The sequence below is a fragment of the Letharia columbiana genome (genome assembly GCF_014066305.1).
Source record: "Letharia columbiana isolate WasteWater2 chromosome Unknown Sc0000066_s0, whole genome shotgun sequence".
Lineage (NCBI taxonomy): Eukaryota > Fungi > Ascomycota > Lecanoromycetes > Lecanorales > Parmeliaceae > Letharia > Letharia columbiana.
In genome coordinates, this window is record NW_023501110.1 from 120034 (window position 1) to 143038 (window position 23005).

Here is a 23005-nt window from a genome sequence, read left to right on the forward strand (position 1 = left end):
GGGCGACCATGGGCTTGACCTGTGCTTAGGCGTTGGCTGCGGCATGAACTGAAAGAGGAGCGGATCGTCAGGCAAACACGCCGTGATACCTTGAGGACTGGCCTGAGGGCTTTATCGTAGCAGATGGGCAACCCTGTCGCTCACTGACAGAGCACGACAAACACAAATTCGACTCCTCTCTATTGTGTTTGTCAGGCAGTCTCTAATGTACGTCCTGTGTCTACTCTGATTTCTTCTTCATTCGCAACAACGGGAGTCGTCGCCTAGCAATTACCAAACATCTAAGAGCCACATTCTGTAACGTTCATTCAAAGCTATCGCTACCATTGACGGCATACTTTCTTAGCAGATTTGCCTCGTATCCGATGCGATGCTTTTCTGCCTCGATTTCAGCTGGATCCAACTTCATCCTCTCATCGAGCTCAACCAGGTGTTTCCATTTCTCCTCCAATCGTCTGGATGACCCAGTACTATACCTCGCAGTGTGCTCTTTTCCAGGTCTGGCGAACCTCGGGTCCAGAATGGCATTTCTCCACAAGTCCTGCACGCCCATGATTCTCATCACGTCATCCCATTCGGAAACTGTATCGTCCTCAGAGCCGTCTGGAAGGTTCCAGACGTGTCTCTTCGCCCATTCGATGGATTCTATGTTGACCTACTCTGCAAATTCGTACTCGCGGGCAAACGCACCAAAGGCTTCTAATGCGGCATTCTGGTGAAGGACGAGGTACTGAAGTGTTTCTAGGCTTTCGATCGTCTCGGGTACGCACTCTCTTATGTTAATGGTTCGGAGGCTATGTGCACAATGGTATCCACCCGTTGTCTACATCTACGTGGGCCGCAGGGAACTTGAGGCGGGCATAAACGGGAGGTAGACTAAGAAGCGTCGTGACTGATGCCATTTGAGGACACATTGGGATTCGATGTATGGTTGACTCGAGGCCTTAGACCTCATTGGGCAGGTTTGGCTAGCAGTGGCAAACATTATTGCAGTCTTAGGACCCATGACGTCCAGTCAAGCACACGGACGCGTCTAATGCTGTGTTTGAGCTTCTTCTCACCCTGACACGGTTTTCAAGCACATGCCAATCGACCTCACACCAGCCACGATAGACCCAATCGGAAGTCCATAGAGCACATATGCCTCCGATGCAGTCAGCGCAGTGTAGGAATACCCTGGACAGCACTTGCCAGATGCACCGCTTGCGAATACCCACCCTGCCGCTTGACCAGCTCGGCATGGAATACCATTGTTGAGCCTGTTTGGGGCAACACCAGTCGAAGTATCAAATGTCCTAACGACACTCGCATAATAATTCCTCAACAACTGTGCATTCTCCGCCGCCCAATCCACATCCCTTGACGTGGAATCCGCACTCGACCAAGTGTCGGAACTTGACCACGAGACACTGCTATCGTCCGACTCTGAATCTGACTCGGTCGATGCCTCCTCCTGGCACCAGCAGGCATTCTCGCAATCTTCCCGATACGCCTCATACAAGGCTTGCTCGAATAACACGTAGCCCCAGTTGAAACACAGCATCTCGGCGCCTTGGCAGTGGCAGCCTGCGCGGTCACAAAGGTCAGTCAAGCGGAAGAGCTGTTGCTGCTCGCCCCAGGCGTCGGAGAAGGAGAGGATTGTGCTGCCGTCGGGGTTGGTGCCTGAGGGGTGCATGTTGAGGGAGGGAGGGTAGGGGCCTGGTGGGAGTTCTGGGAGGCAACTCAGTTCCTGGAGCCCTTGTCAGAGAGTGCAGTGGAGGTGGATCACGAAACGGTACGTAGGTGCTGCGTTTGAAGAGGTGCTGGGTTGACGAGTGTGATGCAGACTGGAGGGGAGATGCTAAGATTATTATGGTCTGCAGTAGGAAGATCATGATGAACGTGAAGCACGACGCCATAGTGGAAGTTTAGCTCTGGAGCAGGTCTTCTTGACTGCAGATGTGCTAAGTCGATATCATCGTTGAAGGTGATTGAAAATGCCTTTATTGAGGCGAAATATTCTTGCGCCTTTATTCTCACTCAATCATGCTCCATGTCGCATATCGAAGCTTATCTCTCCTTGCGCTATGATCTAAGCCTGTAAATTCGTGAATCGGAGAAAAGAAGGACGCTGCAAATCGGTTGCACTGTCGCTATAACAGCTCAATCGCTAGACGTCACTGCCGATATGCGCGCCGCTCGCTCACCCCTAACTGGGTCTTGAGTAACCGCCGTCCTACGATTGTGCGGCCGGGACGGGATCGAAAGTGAAGCGTCCGTTTGCAGGTGAGCTGCTGCTTGATTCCCACTTCTAGCAGAGATCACAAAGTTTCTCTTTCACATCCAGGCGAGCAGCTCGTTAGTGAGGCGGGCCGGCTTCGACCTGAAGATTGTGATCGTCAAGATACAGCCGGCTTTTAATGCGTTGGATTACCAGGTGAGTAGAGTCTTGACCATTGGAACTAATGAAAATAGATCTACAGGTCAGATCACAAAAGTTGCAAGGTCTTTGTTTCTATCTGCGTTCTTTGATTCTGTATATATGCTCGTGGACTATGTGCCAATAAGTTGTTACTAGGATTAACCGCTGGCGACAAGCAAGAGACGTGGTTGAAACAGTCAATGGGAGTATTCTCACACCGACCATAAATCGCTGTCCTATCGGGGTGAATCCCTCCTTTTGCTGGCATACAACTAAATAAATCAAAAATAAATCAAAACCACTTGGGAGTTTGCGGAGGATGGGACTGTCGCTTGAGGAGAACAAGCCGGTAACCGGGTGATGAAATGTTGGGAGTTGGTGGCCGGTTGGGCCGGTCGGAGCTGGGCTGATGTGAGGGCTGGTCGGTGTGCTTGAAGTGAATGCTTAACCTGTGAGCTCCTCTAGAAGTGATGCACGAGCTTTGGCCAGTTGGGCCGGTCGGAGCTGGGCTGATGTGAGGGCTGGTCGGTGTGCTTGAAGTGAATGCTTAACCTGTGAGCTCTTCTAGAAGTGATGCACGAGCTTTGGCCAGTTGGGCCGGTCGGAGCTGGGCTGATGTGAGGGCTGGTCGGTGTGCTTGAAGTGAATGCTTAACCTGTGAGCTCTTCTAGAAGTGATGCACGAGCTCAGTACGTGACAGTCTTACAAGTATTCACGAAGTTCGCCGATTCACTCCCTAATCTTGCGATACAACGGTATCCGGACATATCTTCCAACGTTGACGTCTAAGATACTTTCCCAGCATTCAACTTTCCATCTCTCGGCGATACTATCCTCTTCTATGGAAGTCCTTTACTGATACTTGCCTACTAAATAACACCAGTATTATCAGCCAGGGAGCTTTTACATGCACACCAGCTATATCCATTGCAGTCAACCCCTAAATTTTCCTAGAGCTCACGGTGCGACGCCGGCATATTCGTTATCCTATTCTACCTGCGACACTGAATCTTATTCCGGTTCTACATATCCTCAAAGACCCGCCCGTAGCTATTCTGCGACAATACCACACTCAAACATACGGAACGCACCACCGACAATATGTCGAGTGTCCAAGCTCTGGCTAATATCGATACTAGCCTACTCGCGTTAGAAAATACTACTCAAATCCTCCAAGGACAGACTAAGCGGTTTGGAGAACAGCAAAGACTGAAGGCCAAGCAGGGAGATGAGAAAGTTGTTGACCAGGAAGATACCGCCGGCGATCTCGAAGCTCAGGCCTCTGCCGACACTGGCGAGCTCCGCAAGGAAGTATCCAAAGGGCAGAGAGCTGAGGCAGATGGCTTTACGATACAAAGCCTTCGAGAGCGTATCATACACTTAGAAGAAGAAGAGAAGACCAGGCTGGAAGCAGAGAAAGATATTGTGTGCGAATGGATCCAACTATGGTCCATCGAGCATGAAATGAGGCTATCATTGGAATCAACCGCCAACGTCGACGCCGCCAATCTGATCAGGAGCCAAAACGGGCAACTGAAGGACGCAAAAGCGAATATTCGCGCGCTTGAATGTGAGCTTCAGGCGTACAAAGATCGACATGGGTCTCTGGGGCGCCCATTATTTCGCGGACCATCTTGGGGGCCAAGCAGTTGGCTGCAACATACACCGCCGTCAACACCCTCAAGCTTGCATTTACACCAGCATCAGTTTCGACACATACGGCCCAAAGTCCGTCTACCTACCATTGGAGCAGGCCAGGGCACCAGCTTCGTCACTACTCCTGGCCAGTCACAAGAGGTCAATGGGTCACCAGCTCCCACTCCTCGCTTAGGTGGTGGGCCCTCTCAACCCAGCTCGAGCTTTGTACCTACTCTTAGCCACCCTCGAGTGGTCAACGAGGCTCCGGCTTCCGCCGATCGCCTGGGCCAAAAGGTTCTCAACCCCCACTCGAGCATTGTTCCTAGTCCTAGCCAATCTCCAGTGGTCGACAAGACAGCGATGTCAACTGCTCCGTCGGGTCATGGGGTCTTCGAGCCCAACCTTCCGCGCAATCCAGTCAGTCAGCGTCTTCGCATGCAAGATCAGTCTCAGCGACGTGCTACAGTCCTCCCACATTTGAGGCATCTACAAATGGCACCGCAGCCAGCTGGTACTACTCACATACAACCTGAATTGCCAAGGCCACAGCCAGACACGCCTTCAAGATCAAGAGACGCGCAGGATACAGAGTCCTGGGTCCAGACACAGGTGAACCATACTTTCTACAACTGGATTGATGGGATGTGGCAGGCAGAGGACTCCTGAGGGCATGGCAGAGGTGGGCATGAGTGGCTTGGGATATGACATGGAATGCTTGGATGTCAAGAGGGTGTGCGGTTCGTGAATGTGGACCAGGGAAGGATACATTAATGGAAATGGTTTACACGGCTTAACGATGCGTTTTCTGGATGTGCCATCAGCGTGGTAAAATAAGGATCGTGCACTTCGGCGGCATCGTACTCTTGACATTTCGAATCCTTTAGATCCACGACATCCCAAAATTTCCTTCGATCCGGCTCTATCTCTTGTTTTTCGAAAAACGAGGAGACCTGAAGATTTATTCATCTATCAATTATCGACCAACAGACGTCCATTTCGATGAATATTCTGTAGAGACACTAGAGCCGCCAAGAAGCTAGTTGAACCTTGCTCGTTTCCAACTTCAGTCTTTCCTTTGTATGACAGTAGTGGTCCTGTAACAACCTGTATAGCCTCTGCGTCTGCCCTTTCCCAGAAGTGGCAAGTATACGGGAGTATTGATACCAAAGTCTGAGCCTTTTTCACGGTCAAACAAGGCAACCCTGGACCCACTACCCATGCCACCCACGCAGTAGCAAATTGAATAGGAATGTGAAACATGACGATGATGAGACCAAATCAGTACGGCATCTTGGTTGAATTATTGCATTGGTGATTTTGATTCTGATCCTAGTACAAGGACTTCCACCAACGCCATGATCCTCGAACGAAGACTTGATCACTCTGTGAATGAACATGAAAAGGCCCTGACACTCCAACCTCTAGCCATCGGAGACTTCATCATCCGAGTATACTGTGCCACTTTGAAGCTCTACCCTTCATTCTTTCGACATCGGAGATTTAATCATCCGAGTACCTCCGTGCTGCGTTCGTCCCTACCGCTGGACCCTTTAGTGGCCACTTCCTTGGCTCGACTGTCCATTATCCCAAGTCATTCCCCCTCTTCCCCCTCCTCCTCCACCACCTCTGCCACCTATCCAACCGAAACGTGCACCATCATTCCAGCCACCACCGCCACCACGTCGTCTTTTCCAGCCATTGCCACGGCCAGGACCGCGGAATGGGCGATCACCCAGCCGGGACGGGGCTTCTTCCAAAGGAACGTAGTCCGGATGCGATGGAGTCCGGATGCTTCCATCAGCTCTCCTGTTTGCCCGCGGGATTCGTGGTTTCCCGTTCTTCCCCATTTTTGGGCCAGGAGATTCGTTGTCAAGTGCAGGAGTATCATCATCCTGCTCTATCGCGCCTGTCTTCTCATCATCGTCTAAACCCGCCTCTGCCATGGCTTGCTCGCCCTCCGAGCTCTCCACAGGGAGGTCAACGACTCCGTCCTGGCTTCCAGCTACCGCCTCCTCTGGCATCACATCAGATTCCGGCTGGCCGCCACCCAACGGATCTTTAGTCGTGGTGTTTTCCGCTGCAACTGCGTGATCTGAGTTCCCCAGATTCTGTGCAAGTATTTTTTGCGTGTCGAGCATCTGCCTTAGGTTGTCCATCTCCCTCTGTTGCTCAGCGAATTTGTCAGCATGCTCCGCCTTCAGTGTTTCAAGTGCGCTCTTGAGCAACAAGTTCTCGCTCTTTCGCTCTCGGTACATGCTGATCAGAGTGGTTCGCCACAGGAGGTTCAACTTTGCGTTCTCCGCATCAATATCGCTGGTTGGGTTTGCCAGAATCCCCTCTTTGTTGTCGCGTTTTTGGCACGAGAATCTGCTCACAATCTTGCGTACAAGATAGCTGAGCATAAGGAGGCACATGGTGCCGAGAATGAGCCAAAGCAATAGCTTCAACCAATTTGAGCTTCTGGAGGCCTTTGGTTCTTCGAAGGACCAAGACCAAGTCGACCTCGAACCCGAATCGCCAAATGTCAGTGACTCTAACTTTGCGAACTTCTCATATCCAGCTTCCCATGCCGAGTAGTCCTGCCCAGCTAGCTTTTTTCCCACGATGAAGGGTTCACCAGTCTCCGAGGATCCGTACAAGTAGTCCTGGTGGGGAATCAGAACTCCATTGTGGAAAGCAAACTCCCCTATTTCTTGCGGTATGACCTCGATTGCTGGACTTGCAAACATTCGAGGACCGTAGTTGGCGGCAACACCCAATAGTGCAGCCGCAATAGGCATCGCCACGTGCATGGGGCTGAGGTGCCGCATCAGGATTTCTGGACTCATGAGAAGTGCCATGGTTGTGGTGTATGTGGCCGTGGATGTTGTGGTATCTTGCCGGCGAAAGTGTGGGTCGAGGTGGAAATGTCGTGACGGAAAGCGGAAAGAATGTTGCTGGAGGCGAAATGCTCTCTGTGGGTTGCCGATATGGCCGACGCGAGAGAGCGATTTCAGTGAAAGGGCAGTCGATGTAGCAGATTGTTTGCCTTCTTTGTTGTGAGAGTATTGCTCTTGAGCACTGTCGAGGGATTTGACGGCGTGTCAAAGATTTGACGGCGGCACTGCAAGCAAAAGACCTTGTGTTTGGTGCCGATTTGGTAAACTCCACAGACGACCGGAAAGATGGTGAAGGAGTAGTCGGTGCGTGAGGGTTTTCGCCGTCTGTTGCTCGAAAGCTTTGGCTCCCGAAAGCTGTGCCAGCAAGAGGCCCAACGCCGCTGCTGTACTTGTGGTGATGGGTGGGAGGGTTGAGTACCAGTCAAGAGGTACAGGAACGTATCGAAGCTTCGTCGATGTTGAGGTGTCTGATGGTATGATAAGAGACCTCGATGGTAGGAGATGTCTGATGATGATGGAAAGAGGTGGGACAGAAGAAGTTTGTGGGTGCGATGGTGTGCGATTTTCCGGAGGAATATTGGTCCGTCTGCGCCTGTGTTGACGAGTGTTGAAAAAACGAGGAGGTTGGTCGTTTCCGTTCCCAAAGCGGAAACCTTCAGAATTTGACTATGCTGACAGGCGTGGGAATATTCCCTGGGCAATTTCTACGGTGTCTAGTATGAAGCTCTGGTTTTTATACACTAACTCATTGGGAAGGCTCGTTACCGATGGTGAGGGACTTGATATCAACGGTTGTGACTAATGTAGTCGCAGAAAAAGGCGGCCCTGAACTGCAGCACTTGCGTGCGGAGCAGGATGGCCAAAAATTGAGACATTGCGACAACCTGTATGGGTTACAGTGAACCTATGAAGAAGCTCTCATTTCCTTGGATCTTAGGTCTGACATGGGGTCGACCGTCGTGTTGTCGTAACACTTGCGCGCAACCACAGACTTGCTCGCATGCTTCGACGATCAATTCCTCCCACAGACGCGCGCTCTCCTCTGAGGTCGGATGGTGCCCATTATTCTGAGCCTCCTCGAGTTGACGGATGGTTAGGTGAACTATTCCATCCCTCAGCGTATTGGCTGCTGATTGCGCGGACCGTCCTGTTACACTTCCATTAGTTTCTGGAACGATGACTGACTGTGGGAGCATGCCTTTGCTCCGGCAGTAACCGCAGACGTTGGCGGCCTTGAGATTTTCTGCCGACTTTGGAGGGAGGTGGAGAGCCGATTGGTCAGTGGAAGAATCGTGCTGTGTGAAGTCTCCCTCCGGACTCTCGACATCTTTGGGTCTTCACGAAATCAGTTCGGGGCTTTTTCAACCTCTTTGCTTGCTCCTTCGGCTGCGGCTCTCTTTGCAGCCCTATTTTTGGCATTCTGTCTTGTCTTTATATATTGTCTTCTTTCCTTCTCCCACAACGTGACTTGCGCTTGGAGCGCCCCGACGACCTTTTCTCCCCTGGCCTTCGCACCGCTGCTGCCCTTCAAGGCTCCGTGCCTTTCTGCTGTCACATCCTCGAAGCTCTTGATCGGGTTCTACTTACCTTTCCTCGTGTTGGCATGAGCTTCGAGCTCAGCGGTATCCTTCACGAAATCGGCCACTTCTCTTTTCAGCTCAGTGATCTTTCTTCTTGTCCTTGCCAGCTTAGATCCTTGCGTCCCGGACTTTTGTTGTGTGACCTCTTGTTCGAGATCCTCGCAAATACTCTGGTATTCCTCCACGGTTTTTTCACAGTCTGCCGCTGAAGACTCTAGTTCTCCGAAATCGATTTTGAGAAAGTCATGAGCCTTTTGGAGAGCTTTCGTTGCATCGGCGGCCTCTTTATCGTCCTGAGACTCAAGATCCTCGGTACGCTTGTCCTGTGCTTCTTCAGTAGCGGTAGCATCCGATAAGGCCTTTACGGTTTCAGCCAGTTCGGCCCACTTCCAAGTCAATGATGACTCAAGGTCTTGGTTGTCCGTCTTCAATTGGCCAATTTTGATCTGAAGATCGTCTCGGGCGGTGATCTCTGGCCATCTCGCTCCACTCATTGCGGCCGTCTTCCAGTTCGTTGAGCCCGGAAGGGGCACCGGCCAAACCGGTAGAACAAGATAAGCTTGAGCAAGCTGTGAGAGCTGTGAGAGCTTTCTGACGGACGGTATCCCAGTTATTACTTGGCAGGTAAAGCCGTACAGCGGCCGGCCTAGGTGTAGGAGAATGGCATGACTGGTCTGGTAGATGATGCGAGAATATCATTCGAAAGGGAAGAGAGCTCGGAGAATAAACCATGACACTGTGAGTGTCTTGGCACGAGACTTCAGAAAGACCCCATTGAGGTGCTTGAGGAGAGACGGTCTCTGATAAGTATATATATGTAGATCTCTGATTCAAACCAGGCTGCACGGATCATTTGTAAAAATTTGGAAGACAGTCAAAAAGACATATACACTGATTGCAAGGGTGGTTAATAGAAACCAGGTTATAGAGATGCTGATTTATAGTGGGTAGATTGAATACATAGGAGATATGTTGTCGATGCGTATGTCGGAGAGAGGAGAAGGTTGGGAGGTCTGGGGGGTTTAAATACTCCAGGATGCCACAGGGAATAACACACAAACAGGTGAATTCACACTGTGAATTCTCCAAACCTTCATCGTTCAGTAGGTGAAGCCGATTCTTCACTGACTTAGTCGTATCCGCCTATCACACGCAAGAGTAATATATAGTGACAGACTTGTGTTGTGTTTACATGTGGGGTGATGAGTTGAGCAAGAGCTGATGTTGTGAATTTTTTTCGAGCGGCAGGGGTATGGTCACTTTCCAGCAGTAGATGATTAGATGTGAGTATTGGTATTTAGGTCGGGAAACAGTTGCAGTTGCTACAGAAGGCATCACTGGGTAGAAGCTAGGCGTACTTTCAGATCGGATGGCTTTTCAATTTGTCAACATGGGTATCCTTCTATGAGTTGCACATACCCTAATTTAGACTCTCCTCAGACTTTCTGCACGAGTACACTGAATGAATCGTCGCCATCTGTTAACAGTGTAGATTCCTCCATCAACAATTTCTTTTCGGGTTTTACCGTCGACTCGACCCCTTTCTGTCTTGACCTGCGTTGGACAGCCACTCAGAGTGACGACTCATTATCGCCAGGAGTAAGAAAAAGAGAAAGAGAACACCCATGGAGACAGGTTTGGAGGGCATCTCGGAACCTTGTGGTGATGCTGGCGACGGACGCTTTTCTTTGGGAGTCGCGGTCTGGCTTGCCTCGCCAGGGCCCTTCGCCTGACGCTCCTGCCTTTTTCCAATTGGCACAGAAGGCTGTTCTCCTTGGTGAGAATGTCTCTCGGTCTTTTGGTGGGCTTCGCCAATAGCCAGTTGTTGCCATGCCTGATATGATTCCATTTCCTCCTCCGTATACGGATTTGGTGTGTCCAGAACATCCAACCAGAGTCGTCTTTTTCGGCCCGATAGATACTTGATGTTTGTGCGACGGATCTCGCTTTTGACTTCGGTGTTTGGGTTTCTTTGCATTTGGTCTGTTTCGGTTGCACTCTCAGCGTGGATTGCGTTATCGTGCTGCCATTCTGTCACTTGAGGCGCTGGGTCGCTGGCTTTGGTGTCGGTTTGAACGTGGTTGTCCGGGTCTTCGGAGTCGAGCAGGGACCTTCGATCATCTTCAGTATCTGTGGGGGCATCGTGTGTTACGCGTATAGAGGGTCTGGACGATGGAGAATCCGTGGCCTGGTGGTCGGACTGTGTTTCCGGCTGAGTACCAGAGAATTCTTCACTACCATGTCCTAACAGGATTTGGCCCTCCTCCTGATCTGTTTCAGAGTTTGATTGGGGGCCACTGGGATTTTCGCTTTGCGGCCCCAGGAATGAAGACTGATTGGTCCGATTTGGCTCTGGTTCACGTACGGCGAACATGTGGTCATTTTCTGATATTTCTGCCTGCGCAATGTCTTCGACTTCGTCTTGTGGTGCCTCAGGCGGAGCCTGGGTTGAGCCTCGAGTAGATGGGTCCATGTCGCTGTGATCAGATGCTGTTTCCCACCCTATGTCGTTTTCATCTCCGTCTAGGGGATATCGCAACTGCTGCTGGTTCGCGGCGAGTTGGATCTGAACTTCAACGTAGCGCTCATCACCCTCTTTTAGTTCTGGTGCGCGTGAGTCAATGTCCGTGGTCTCTAGTTCAATGCAGCGCGTGTCATATGGAACGTCCTCATTGTCTTTGCCCCTTGCAAAATCGCCATTGATGAAACAAGCATATTGAATTCTCCAAACGTCCTCAGGAGCCTGTGGACGTATCAACCAGTGAGATGCATTCACAAACTCTACCAAGCCTTTCCGCATGCCACTCAAGAAATATAGGAGATTGACGTATAACATCTCTTCGCCAACTCGCATGCACAGGCTGACTGTTCTGAGGCTGTTGAGGCGTCTCAGAGGACAGTAGTGAGGAATATCGAGAGTCTCGAAAGTCATCGCCTCGAGTTCTTGCCGCGTGTTGTAGACGCCTAGCATGTCAGTCGGATCGGAGAATATGTCGTCAATCTGCTTCTCAGTAAACAAGGGTAGGTAAGCAACAAGACCCTTTAGACATAATGCAGTGATAGTATTACACCGGAAGGTTGTTCGCCAGGGAACTTCAACGTAGTGAAAGAAGTGCTCCAACTCTTGAGCATCCGCCAGATAGTAAGATTTGGAGGCAAAGAACACGGGGCGTGACTCAATGTAAATCTGACGGCAAGTTCGTGTGACCTGATGCCACGATGCCTTGATATGCACGAACTTCTTTGGTGCTGGTGCTGTTGGAGACATCTCGGGCTTCGGGGGGCTGGTAACGAAGTCATGGCCAGCATATGACGGTGGAGTAGCGAGCAATTCGATGAAGACCTTTTCCCGTATTTCTGGGGGCAGCTTCCCGAAGGAAGTCTGGAAAAATGGCTTAAGGACTGGACCATCGGCGCTTCGTGTGATCCTAGTTTTGTAGTGGTCCTTGGCGTCTTTCAGAACGCTTGCTTGCTCTGTTGAGTCTGCTGTATCTGAATGTACAGATGTTTTGACCCGCAAATCTGGCCAGTGGCCTTGAAATGCAGCATCTCGTTGCCCTAGAAGATTCTCATCTCCGTCTAAATTATTGTCGATACTGAAGTCCATGAGATGGATGTTCTCGATACTCTGGTCCCTTGGCTTTTGGTCATGATCATCTGGGGGATGAGGTGCCATGGTGTTGGCAAAGGTTGAGTGCAGGTAGATGATAACGAGGATTCAGAACTTTTGAAAGAATGTCTGGGGGTGGGTGTCATGCCCGCTTGCATTCCATGTGTTCATAGCTGCTGGGATGTAAGCTTGACTTTTCCATTGGCACTAGTAAAATTTTCGTGTTGGTGTACGTGATATTGATTTATACGAAGCCATGTGAAACAAGGCATCATGTTGTTTTGCCAAGACGCTACTATCCTTCTCCTAACACATCCGACACTTGGAGATGCATGGAGAAAAGTCAGAGTGTTGAGGCCCGCCTTCCAAAGCTTTTGAGCTAAGTCATGATTGTATGTGTCACTCATGGAAGAAGACCTTTATGAATACTGTTCAAAACGTGGTAGTATTATTGAATAACTATCTAGTCATTCGAGGGGTCTAAGTACATATCTACAAAGCGTGCTCTGTCCAAACATAACATATACCCCCATCATGCAACCGCTGTAGACGGGAGGTCCAGCAGTCAGTCGCTCTCTGACCACAGGGCTACGAAGAATAGTAGAACAAACAGAAGCAGAGCGAGTAGTTGTCCCAATGTGTTCTCCAGCTTTGCGTACAGAACCACGTACAATAGAGCCAGAGCAAGCATGAGCGCAGCCACTCGAATGCATCCGTTCAAAGAAGGTTTTGGGTGCGGAGTCGGCAGAGATTGGCGCTTTGCCTTTGGAGTCGAACTCTTGTCCACGTTTGCGATGTGCGTCTTTGATTTCTCAGGGATTGCAGAATTGCCGGGGTCCGGGGATGACTGCAGCAGAATCGGAGACTTCTTGATCTTCTGAAGCGGCTTCGCAGACTTTTCCGAGTTATGGGCCTTCTCGATTGGCTTTGATCTCGGCTGGATATGTCCATCTTGTAATCTTGGCCGGTACACTGCACGTTTACCTGAAGTCACATCATTCTGAGAAGGAACAGTAGCCATTTGGCTTTCACCTCGCAAGACTTCTGCAAAATCCACTGGCTTTGTTTGAGTCCCAGCATTGCAATGTTCAGTATGCACTGGCACTGTCTGAGTCTGAGCATCGTAGTGATTTCGGTATTGAAATACTGAATAGTGCTCTGTCGTCACTTGCGTCCTCTCTTCTGGCCGGGCTTCGAGACTGTCTTTGTCTCCCACTTTTGAAACGATCGCTGGGGGTTGGAGAGAGCCCGTTCCCGCCTGCACGTAGGCGAATTTGCCGTCCACCAACTCTCCAGAATCTTCCAGTCCTTGCTGTGATTCGGTTGCTGTCGAAGGACTATGAATTTTTATGTTGAGGGGACTTTGAAGACCCTCCAACTCCTCCTTTGGTACAATCTCAGTTGAGGCACCGGTGTGGTCTTCGCTAGACGGTTCTTGCAATAACCCCGACTCCCAATTTGCATCAGATTCGGCTTGGGAATTGTGTTCATCTCCGTCTGCAATCTTTTGTGGATAGCCAGACTCTTGACCTGGCTCATCATCCATTTTCGCGCCATCGTTCTTCCCATCTGGCTGTTCTCGCAGGTCCATCGGCTCCTGATCTTGCTCAATATCCAGTTGGACACCATCTTCCACCCCATCTGGCTGTCTTTGCAAGTCCTCAGATTCTTGATCTTGCTCATTGTCTATTTGGATCGTATCTTTCTCCCCATCTGGCTGTCCTCGTAAATACCCAGATTCCCGATCTGGCTCATTGTCCGTTTGCGTACCATCTTTCCCCCAATCCACCGATCCTTGCAGGTTCTCAGACCCATGATCTGACCCATTGTCCGACGAAAGATCAACGGTTTGTCCGCCTCGTAGTGCTTGTTGGTTTTCCGACACCTGACCTGGAACGACATCTGGTGGGTCCCAGTCTGGTACCCCTTCCTCAAAGTCGCGCGACCCGATATTAACCTCAACCCAACGTTCATCATCTGCCACTAGATCCGAAGCGCGGGAGTCAATTTTCAAAATCTCTCCCTGAATTGAGACATCGTGATAATCCAATAGTTCAAAGTTCTTCCCTCTTTTGTAAAAAGTGTTGGGGAAGGCAGCGTACTGGATGTTCCAATCGTCTCCCAACACGTTCTGCGAACTTATGGTCCAATGGAAGTCATCCACAAACCTCATCACTCCGCGCCTCAATCCCCCTATGTTGAACAGAAATTCAAGATGTTCCCACTCTTGGCCAACACGCATGCAGAGACAGATCTTGCGAAGACTTATCATGTCCTCCAAGTCTACAAGGACGTGGTCGAAGTCTATTTCGTTAGTCCGTGCCGCTTCGAGCTGCTCGCGATTAAAGGTAGAACATCGGGACATCAGTTCCTCAATCTGCTGGGGGTTCCACTTTTGCCTGTTTATGACAAGATCCTTGAGACACAATGAGGTGATTGTATCGACCTGGAATAGCCGAGGCCCTACTTGCAAACCGCGACCAAGCTTGCAGAATGTTGCTAAGTCTTGGAAGTTGGCTAGATAGTAGGATTTGCAAGCGTAGAAGATCGGAAAGGCTTCTAGGTAGATCTGACGACAGGCCTCCAGGACCGTGAGACATGAAGCCTTGAGGTCGACGAAGGTTGCGAGCGATATTGGAGGTCTTTCGAGGGTAATGGTGCTCAGGGCACGGTAGTCCCAGCCGGCAAATGGAGAAGGTCCAGCCAATAAGTTGCGGTAGACTTGCTGGCGTGTCTCAGGAGCCAATCCGCCAAGGCTGGTTTTGAGGAAAGGTCGCAGTATCGCTTGTTTTGAGGCCTCATACAAGCTTTGTATCTGGGCTGCCGTTATTTGAGGGTCTGGCCAGTAATGCGCCACAAGTTCCCTAAAATTACGATTAGATTGGGAAAGACAACGACAGGATTTGATATGAAGGCTCACCAGCACTGTTGCGGAGTTTTCTTCGACGATTGAAAGACTGGATGCACATGCTTTGAGTCCGACAAGTATTGATTGACATAGTCGCCAACCTTGATCAGCTCGTCTTGTAGAAGCTGCTCGCGAGCGTGATTGTCCGGCACTCGCTCTGCCGTAGCATTGCGAAGAGCATCCAGGCTCGATCCAACATGAGAGAAGAATTGGCCCTTCATCCAATGAGTTGTGTCATCGGCAGAGAACTTTTCATTGCCATGGCGTTTGCCTTCGGGCGAAGAGTTTGAGTGGATTCGTTTCGTACCCCTAGGAAATTGACGATTTGGTGCCATGGCTTCCAGCACTACCGAAAGACTCTCGCAACCTATCCTAGAGTCAAGAGGTTATGGTCAGGGACAAAGAGCCAATTCTAAGAATCAAAGTGGTGTGATGAAGGAGGAAGGTGGAAGTCCGAGGGGAGAGTGCGCAGATATATGATTTTATCCCCTCTCTCGGAAAATTGTGTTGTCAACAAATCTGCGTTATGGTTGTTCCCTGTGTTCTGTAGTGTCAATCTACTCGTGAACGCCACGAACAGATAGACGGAATGTGACGATCCAAACCACACCGTTCCACCAGTATCAAGTCTGAAAAGAAAAGATGGCTGGAATGATAGTAACAGTCTTGATCGAGCGTACTTAGATGCCTGTGGGATTCTTGGCATTGGGCCTGGTTGCGCAACGCACTGATCCACTTTGCCAACTCTACAATCATGACTCGGACAGTAATCATTTCTATGTGCGTTTCAAGACTCTTTATCACTACGATTTCAAGGCCGCTAATATACCCAAATCTATACAAGAAGTGAAGATCCCTGGAGTCACGAAACAATAAGTGACATTCGGGTGAGTAATCTTCTCAGAACCTTCAGCTTGTTCGACTTACTGTGTGGCACTGCATGTCAATTTAGTTCTGCCAGTCTATGAACCGCCAGCGCTTCAACTGTTCTCTGCGACTTTACTGTTGGTCAGGGCACCAGCGTCCGTCCCGACGTTTCGTCACGGCCATGCCCATCGCACAACCCTGATCCTATGCTGAGAGCACCGAACTTGTCCACCATGGCTAGCATCTTCCAATGCATACGTTTCTCCAATGGCGCATTAATGTCCACCTCCACGAAGCGTTCTTGTCCTTGTTCCAGCCCTGGAGCCTGAGTATCATTCATCAAGATCCGTCGTTGGATATCAATCTCGTCGAAACTGAGCTCCACATCTCCTTTTCCCTTTTTCCAACCGTCTCCTAAAAAACAAGCATGCTGAACTTTCCATTCTTCTTCAGGATTTTGTAAACGCAGCACCCAGTGAGACTCATCTAGAAAATCGATAACTCCTCGGTTCATGCGCGGTAGACGAAATAGTAACTCTACATACCCGAGCTCTTCACCGACGCGCATGCAGATATAAAGCTTTCGCAGACTCTCCAATTCTGCTAGCCTGTAACAGCCCAACACTGTGACAAACGAAATTAGGGAGAATTGTGGCTGATGCAAGCTTTTTGACTGACAGACAAGGTTTTTTACACATAGAGAAGTAATCGTGCTGCTCCGAAGTGGTGAGTCGAAAAGGTAGCCGAGTCTCATGAATAGTGAGAACTCTTTGATGTTGTCAGTGTAGTAGGACGTACGTGCATAGAACAACGGATAAGCTTCGACATAGATTCGACGACATGTTTCCAGAATGTCAAGGCACGAAGCTTGAAGATGGGTGAACGTTGTTGTTGGTGGACCCGGCCCATTTGCGTTCTTGGGCTCAGCACGAATGCCTTGTGCAGTCAGTTCTTGGCCTGCGTGCGTGGGTGGAGTGGCCACTAGTTCGTGATACATTCTTAACCGAAGTTCTGGAGGTAGCTTTCCTAGAAGAGTCTGGTGGAAAAGTCGTGGTTGATACAGCTCCGCGTTGACGTCAACCTCCACCAATATTTCACGTCCCATGGGTCTCCCAGATGAAAGAAGCTCACGATAAGCTCGCAGAGTGTAAACGAACTCTGGTCGCGCGGCGTCGAGGCGTAGCTCTCTTCGTCGTTGAACGTACCAACAATGGGACCCAAAGCATCGCAGGTAAGTGTGCTGTCGATTGAAAAAGGTCCGTAGGATGGCAACATGCATACGTTCCTCACCCTGACTCATATCCATATAGATTCTGCGAAGATTTTTGCAATCCGTCAATAGGTTGAAAGCGCCCGTGACCTCCGGATCCGTCCTTCCGCGACGGCAGGAGATGTAGCCTTCGCTGTGAAGGTAAAACACGCCGGTATCATAATGGTAATGTGGTACTTCTTGCTCTTGGAATGGTTCTTGTAATAAGAGGCTTCCAACACGAAAAGCTTCGAGATTCGAGCGGCCAGTTGGCCCAATGCCGACGAGAAAGCGAGAAAGCTCTTGTGCATTTGCAAAGTAGGGTAAGGCGCTACCATAGAAGGTGGGAGAAGCTTCGAGGTTGATCTGGCGACAGGTTCGTAAGATTGAGAGACCAGAGCCTTTCAAGTGAATGAAGCGTGGAGAGGCAGTTGATGAGGATCCGTCTAGAAGTGCCTTCTCAGTAGCAAGTGGAACCTTCCGAAATTCGTTGTCTGCTCGGGATTGTGGTCCCACCAGCAGCTGCTGATAGATTTTGACACGAAGCTCGGGAGGTAGCTTGCCCAGAGCGGTACGAAGGAAGGGTTGCGCTTCGTGTCTTTTCTGGACTTCTAGGAGGCGAGCAAGTGTAAATAGCTTCTTTTGTTCCGCTTCCGGACCACGATCCTTACGGTTCAAGAGTTTCTGTTTCCTAGAGAGTTTGACTTGACGCTGAGGCGCCATGGTTTGAACGTTGACAGGTCACAGAGAGAGAAACTAAAGTCGTGGATGTGAAAGCGCCTTTGTTTTCAAGCAATGGTGAAGATGCAGCCCAAAGCTCTTCAGAATTGTCTCAGCATCGCCAGAAGTCCAAGTATTCGTACTGCATAATGATCTGAGGAAGGAAGAGTTGATACGTAAAGATGGAGGCAGGATGGGTTGTGGGGTTGTTGTACAAGTCCCGAAGTTGTAGGTGTTGACGACCGTTCAAGGTCAGCCCAACCTCTGCTCCCGCGATAGCGATAGCGCGTTCCGGAACTTTCATCCACCGAGGTAGATGACTCATGACTACTGGAGTGTTGAAGGCATTCCCAAATGCTAACGCTGCAATTTTACTGCTCATTTGCAAAACGCACACTCGCCTTCCTTACTTACATTCCCATCATTGACAATCCTCATCCACCAACTACCCACCAAGACCTTGTTTTCATCACAAAATACATACTCTTTCGACCGCACGACCTTACCTCTCTAGCAGCTACAATCATGTCACTATCTAGAGTAGGCATTCGCGTGCTCGAAGCCATGAGATCCGCAATCGGATGGGCTGCACGCAGGAAGATGGAACCGTTCTCTGCGCCAGACATGGAGCGGATTCCAGCCTTCCGAGAGAAAGACCGTGTCACAAGCACTTCATCTCACTGGATGGTCGAAAACAACGACACCGACATGTGGGCTGAACGGTTCAGAGTTGCCCTCGCTGCTCCCCACTGTATCACTCCAGACCACTCTGGTATGTACCCTTGGAAACACAGTATCCATATTTCGGTCTACTTCTCTCCTTTTAAGATGTGTTTCCGGTAGTAAACAGCTGTCTACCCTTTCGGGCTATCTTCTTGCCAAGTTTGATATCTTGACGAAGCGTTGCTGACTACGAGAATTCGTAGCTCGTGACCAAGCCTCCAATACCGAATCAGTCGAAAGCACATCTGCGAATACTGAAGACATACAAATGGTCCCACTTGTGCCAAAAAACGCCATGGAAGAAGCTATTCGTCTTGAGGCCGACCCCAAAGGCCTGTATAGCCGTGATTTGATAGACACTGCTGGTCTCGTTAAAAACATCAGAAAGCGACACAGAGACGCCATTGAGGAACATAGAAAGGACAAAGACGTCATGCGGATAGAGAAAGAAAACCTGCAGCACAGGTTTGATGATGAGAAAGAGCGTTTGTGTGGCATCATTCGCGGTCAAAATGAGGCGCTGAAATCGAGAAATGAACAACGGCAACAGATTTGCGACAACAACTGCGAGCTCCAATTCAAACATCAAGACTTGCTCGACGACAACAAAGCCAAGGATAGCCGTATCATTGAGCTGAAAGAGAAGGTGGAGGCAACGATTGAAACATGCAATAGAGTCACACAAGGCTCGGTGGTCTCTTTGAAGATCGCAGATAAACAGATGGAGCATCGGATTACCCGCATAAAAATCAAACATCAAGAAGAAATAGCAGAAATTCGCGGGTGGAATTCGACACTACAAGAGCGAATGAAGATTGCTCGCAGATTGCAGCCAGTCATCGTGCTTCACAGGGATCAGGTGGGTACTGTGTGTAAACTGCATGAAAGTTTAGTCCAGATGAAGATAGCGAAGACGGAGGAACTGGCTGCGAAGGAAAACGAGAACGAGGAACTCCGTGCCCGCAATGACCGCCAAGAGCGGGAGATTCGTGATCTAAAGATCGTAGCCAAGGCAGATGGGGAGGTCCTCCAGAAAACCGATAAGTTGCTAAGCGACACACGGAAGGCCCTCAGCGAAGCCAAAGGCAAGATCGAGAACCACCAACGCGAGGTTACAACTTTGAACCAGTGGGGAAAGGTGTGGGAGAATGGTTACCGTTCTAGAGGCAAAGAATACACGACGCTCGAGAGTGAGATGAACACTCTAAGGGCAAATCAGCGCATGGAACTTATCAGAGCTGAGGCTAAGAATGAAGGTCTGCAAACAAGGGTTGATTCTCTTCAGATAGCCAAGGATAGAATGGATAAAGACTTGGAATGCTGGGAGAACGGGCACGGTGGCAGTCCGAGGTCGTCCAAGCCATATCATAAAGACAAACAACCAGGAGAAGACGCAGAATCCTTGGCAAAGGGGTTGAAGGCTGAGAACGCTAGAGCAGATGCACTTCAAAACAGTGTTAATGCCCTGCAAGCAGAGAAAGATGTCTTGGAGAGACAGCTAGGAATTGCGGCGAATGCATACAATCCGCAAATCCAGGAGCAAGTGAAGCGCCTACAGAGCGAAAACCAGAGATTGGGCAAGACGGCAGAGGAAGCAGCACTGCTGAAGATAGAACTGGAGGCGGAATTCGCAGCTGCCGAGAAGGAGCGCGAAGATCGACTCACTAATAGGACGAAAGAGCTCGAACTCGGCTTCGAGAACTTTGACAAGCTCCGTGACCAATTGCTTTTGCACAAGCGAGGCCTGGAGGAAGAACACGATAGGGAGGTTGTTGCTGACAATCTCCGGTGTCAGATCGAACGCCAAAAGCTAGAAGCCCAACTGAAGGCAGTCTCGGAGGAAAAAGAGAAGGAGATACTGCGCGAAAAGGAAGACTTGCAGAGCCAGAAAGCTGAGCTGGCAACGCAAGTGAGAAACCTTATTTCCAACGGCCAAAACCTCGTCAAGATGAAGGCTCGAGCCCATAAAGCCGAGAAAGAGGTACTCGAACTTCAGGTGGCCGAGGCCAATAACCGAAACCATCGAGACTCGATTCAACGAAATCTGGAGAATGAACTTCAGAGCCAGAGACGAGACGCACAGCGTCACTTGGACCTCCTCAACGAAGAAATATACACGATGGCGGAAGATCCAAGACTACTGGATCTTCACAACGAACTCCAGAGAGCAAATTGTAGCATGAATATTTTCAACTACAATGTGACATATGTTGGGGTGAACAGCGAGGCTTTAGGCCAAAATATGTTCGGTGCGGACTTCTGTGATTCGGATGTGCGTCTCCTCCAAGATGCAGGACGACCTGTGCTTCTCGCACAACTCCAAGCGGCGAAGCGGACATTGAATGAATTGGGACGTCTCCTGGCCGAGAATCCTGAGGTCGACATGGACAAGGCTCTCTCACTCGTTAGGGCACCGCGAGGTGACGAGGATGCCGCTCAACCAGTCGATGATATCTTCGACCTATGGAACGAAACTGAACAACCTGCGCCTCAATCAAACCCGCGGAAGCGCTCCGGAGCGCCTTTAGGCCACCCAACATATGGCGACCATCAGGACAACCCCGCTTTCGATGACTGGGGAGTCAAAGACCACGAGGTTTCAATGGGCGCTAGACTCTCTACGCCGGAGGACATTTCGAAGCGACACAAAATTCTACCAAAGTCTCGTCTCAACGGAGGACCAACCTTCGTTCCTCTCGAGAATATAGACCCAGCAATTCGCGACCAGTGATTACTCAATATCTTCTCATTGAACAGCACGCTTCATCTTCCCACCTAAGCTTTGCATCAGCATTGCTTTGTGGGGGGCTTGCGATAGATTTACCCTAGGACTCGACGGCATTTTTCAACGATATGTGTCTAGGCTATGATTCAAGGTCGTGCTGACATTTGTTACCATTCTTCATTCTATTGTAATAACTCCGTCCCACATTCTTCAGCTGTGCTGAAGCGGTCAGCTGGGCTGACGCGGTGGGCAACGGAGCGATCCACCTGGCTGTTTCGAGATATCGAAGCGGTAGGCTATGGGTCTGATACTTTCTAATAGTGCTCGCGAGGGTTCATTTTAGGGGCAGTATTTGAGACTAGGTGGAGGTTTGGTGTCTTGTGACTTGAAAAGATCTGGATTGATGGATGGCGGAAATACATCTTCATACGAAGAGGCCTGGATGAAGCAACTCCAGAATGGTCTGAAGGAATGAATGACAGAGATGTTGCGTTCTTTTACAGATAGGATAGAGGCGTTGGCGTTTGTGGTCGATAGCAACAGAAATAAATCGACAGATTCTTGTCCGGAAGACTTCTCCATTGTTTCTCTAGTTGCACGTTCTCGTCTCTTCGACCTAGCGGCGCAGAAGTGATCGAGATTAAAGATTCCGTTGAGTAAAGCAAGTAATGATATGATTGGTTGAAGTCACTATGATGTGAGGTACCGCCTGATTGCGCCAAGACGCTGACCCGCTCTGCGTAGAGTACATGTCAGTATGAGGAGCGTGTATTTGGCTAGCGGGCTTGTTGCAGAACAGTGCTCCCACATAACTACATCTGTTCAACAGACTTGGGCTCAGCTCTTGCTGTATCCTTGCAACAATCAAGATCCTCAATCAGGAGCTGTGATTCCAATGGCATGGCTTTATGTGTTGCTATGTCCAATGCTTCTCGTCGCGCTCTTTTACACGTCATACCCAGTGGGAACTACAGCGTATTTGTAAATTTCCTTGTACTTTGCTCAATCCCAGATATCATTGATAGAAACTTGATATACCCCAGCTCTTCGTCTGCACGCATGCACAAACTTGTTTTTCGAAGACCACTCGAAACCTTCAGGACTGAGTGAGCACGGGATGCTGCAAACCCCCCCGCGAGGAGAGTCTTGCGTAACATGCATGGGAACAATATAGGTGCTAACATCATCCCCAGTTTGAGCGAGGGCAGACGCCAACAAGGATGTTGATACAGAGGCAAGTGACCACTTGCTGCGGACTGACTGCGGGTCGAAAAAGACACCATAGTCTCTAAGTCGAAAATGAATTTAACGGCAGTCCATTGGATGGTAGGACAAGAGTTTTTCAGATGTGTGATCGATGGACTACTGATGGAGCTGATATCGCGGGTAGCAAATCTGTGAACTAAACATGGTGATAGGGCTGCTGGCAGTTCATGGTGACTTGGATACGAAGCTCCAAAGCTAGCTTTCCTAGGATCCTTCCAAACAAATGTCATGGTTAGAGCTTTCCTTGGGCATTCAAGAAACGAGCAAACGTGGAATGATTCTTTTGGTTTGATTTGACCCCGGGTATCTGCGCCTCAAGAGCTCGCGGTCTTAAGGAGCATATTTTGAGATTGGAGTCTTGTGCTTTTGGAGGACAAAGAGGTGGGTTGGAGGTGTGCATGAAAAGCTCTTTGTTGTCAAGCTGGCACTTCTAGAGTGG

At 49.8% G+C, this 23005-nt stretch overlaps 7 protein-coding genes across 7 annotated transcripts; 2 read left to right on the forward strand and 5 right to left on the reverse strand.

Moving 5' to 3' along the window:
* Positions 1-304: 304 nt before the first annotated feature.
* Positions 305-1006, reverse strand: HO173_011719 (uncharacterized protein; the record flags this gene model as incomplete). The annotated part of the gene is made up of 2 exons (XM_037313598.1): positions 305-645; positions 1003-1006. 2 exons carry the CDS (start codon positions 1004-1006, stop codon positions 305-307), a joined length of 345 nt encoding a protein of 114 aa, XP_037159515.1.
* Positions 1007-1057: 51 nt separating this feature from the next.
* Positions 1058-1898, reverse strand: HO173_011720 (uncharacterized protein; the record flags this gene model as incomplete). The annotated part of the gene is made up of 2 exons (XM_037313599.1): positions 1058-1729; positions 1779-1898. The coding sequence occupies 2 exons, from the start codon at positions 1896-1898 to the stop codon at positions 1058-1060; spliced, it is 792 nt and encodes a 263-aa protein (XP_037159516.1).
* A 1604-nt stretch (positions 1899-3502) lies between these two features.
* On the forward strand, positions 3503-4705 carry HO173_011721 (uncharacterized protein; the record flags this gene model as incomplete). The annotated part of the gene is made up of 1 exon (XM_037313600.1): positions 3503-4705. One exon carries the CDS (start codon positions 3503-3505, stop codon positions 4703-4705), a length of 1203 nt encoding a protein of 400 aa, XP_037159517.1.
* Positions 4706-5589: 884 nt separating this feature from the next.
* HO173_011722 (uncharacterized protein) lies at positions 5590-12174 on the reverse strand (the record flags this gene model as incomplete). The annotated part of the gene is made up of 4 exons (XM_037313601.1): positions 5590-7070; positions 7823-8245; positions 8506-9067; positions 10120-12174. The coding sequence occupies 4 exons, from the start codon at positions 12172-12174 to the stop codon at positions 5590-5592; spliced, it is 4521 nt and encodes a 1506-aa protein (XP_037159518.1).
* Positions 12175-12673: 499 nt separating this feature from the next.
* HO173_011723 (uncharacterized protein) lies at positions 12674-15351 on the reverse strand (the record flags this gene model as incomplete). Its single annotated transcript, XM_037313602.1, has 2 exons — positions 12674-14972; positions 15029-15351. The coding sequence occupies 2 exons, from the start codon at positions 15349-15351 to the stop codon at positions 12674-12676; spliced, it is 2622 nt and encodes an 873-aa protein (XP_037159519.1).
* Positions 15352-16025: 674 nt separating this feature from the next.
* HO173_011724 (uncharacterized protein) lies at positions 16026-17855 on the reverse strand (the record flags this gene model as incomplete). The annotated part of the gene is made up of 1 exon (XM_037313603.1): positions 16026-17855. One exon carries the CDS (start codon positions 17853-17855, stop codon positions 16026-16028), a length of 1830 nt encoding a protein of 609 aa, XP_037159520.1.
* Positions 17856-18206: 351 nt separating this feature from the next.
* On the forward strand, positions 18207-21306 carry HO173_011725 (uncharacterized protein; the record flags this gene model as incomplete). Its single annotated transcript, XM_037313604.1, has 2 exons — positions 18207-18624; positions 18779-21306. The coding sequence occupies 2 exons, from the start codon at positions 18207-18209 to the stop codon at positions 21304-21306; spliced, it is 2946 nt and encodes a 981-aa protein (XP_037159521.1).
* Between the last annotated feature and the right edge of the window lie 1699 nt (positions 21307-23005).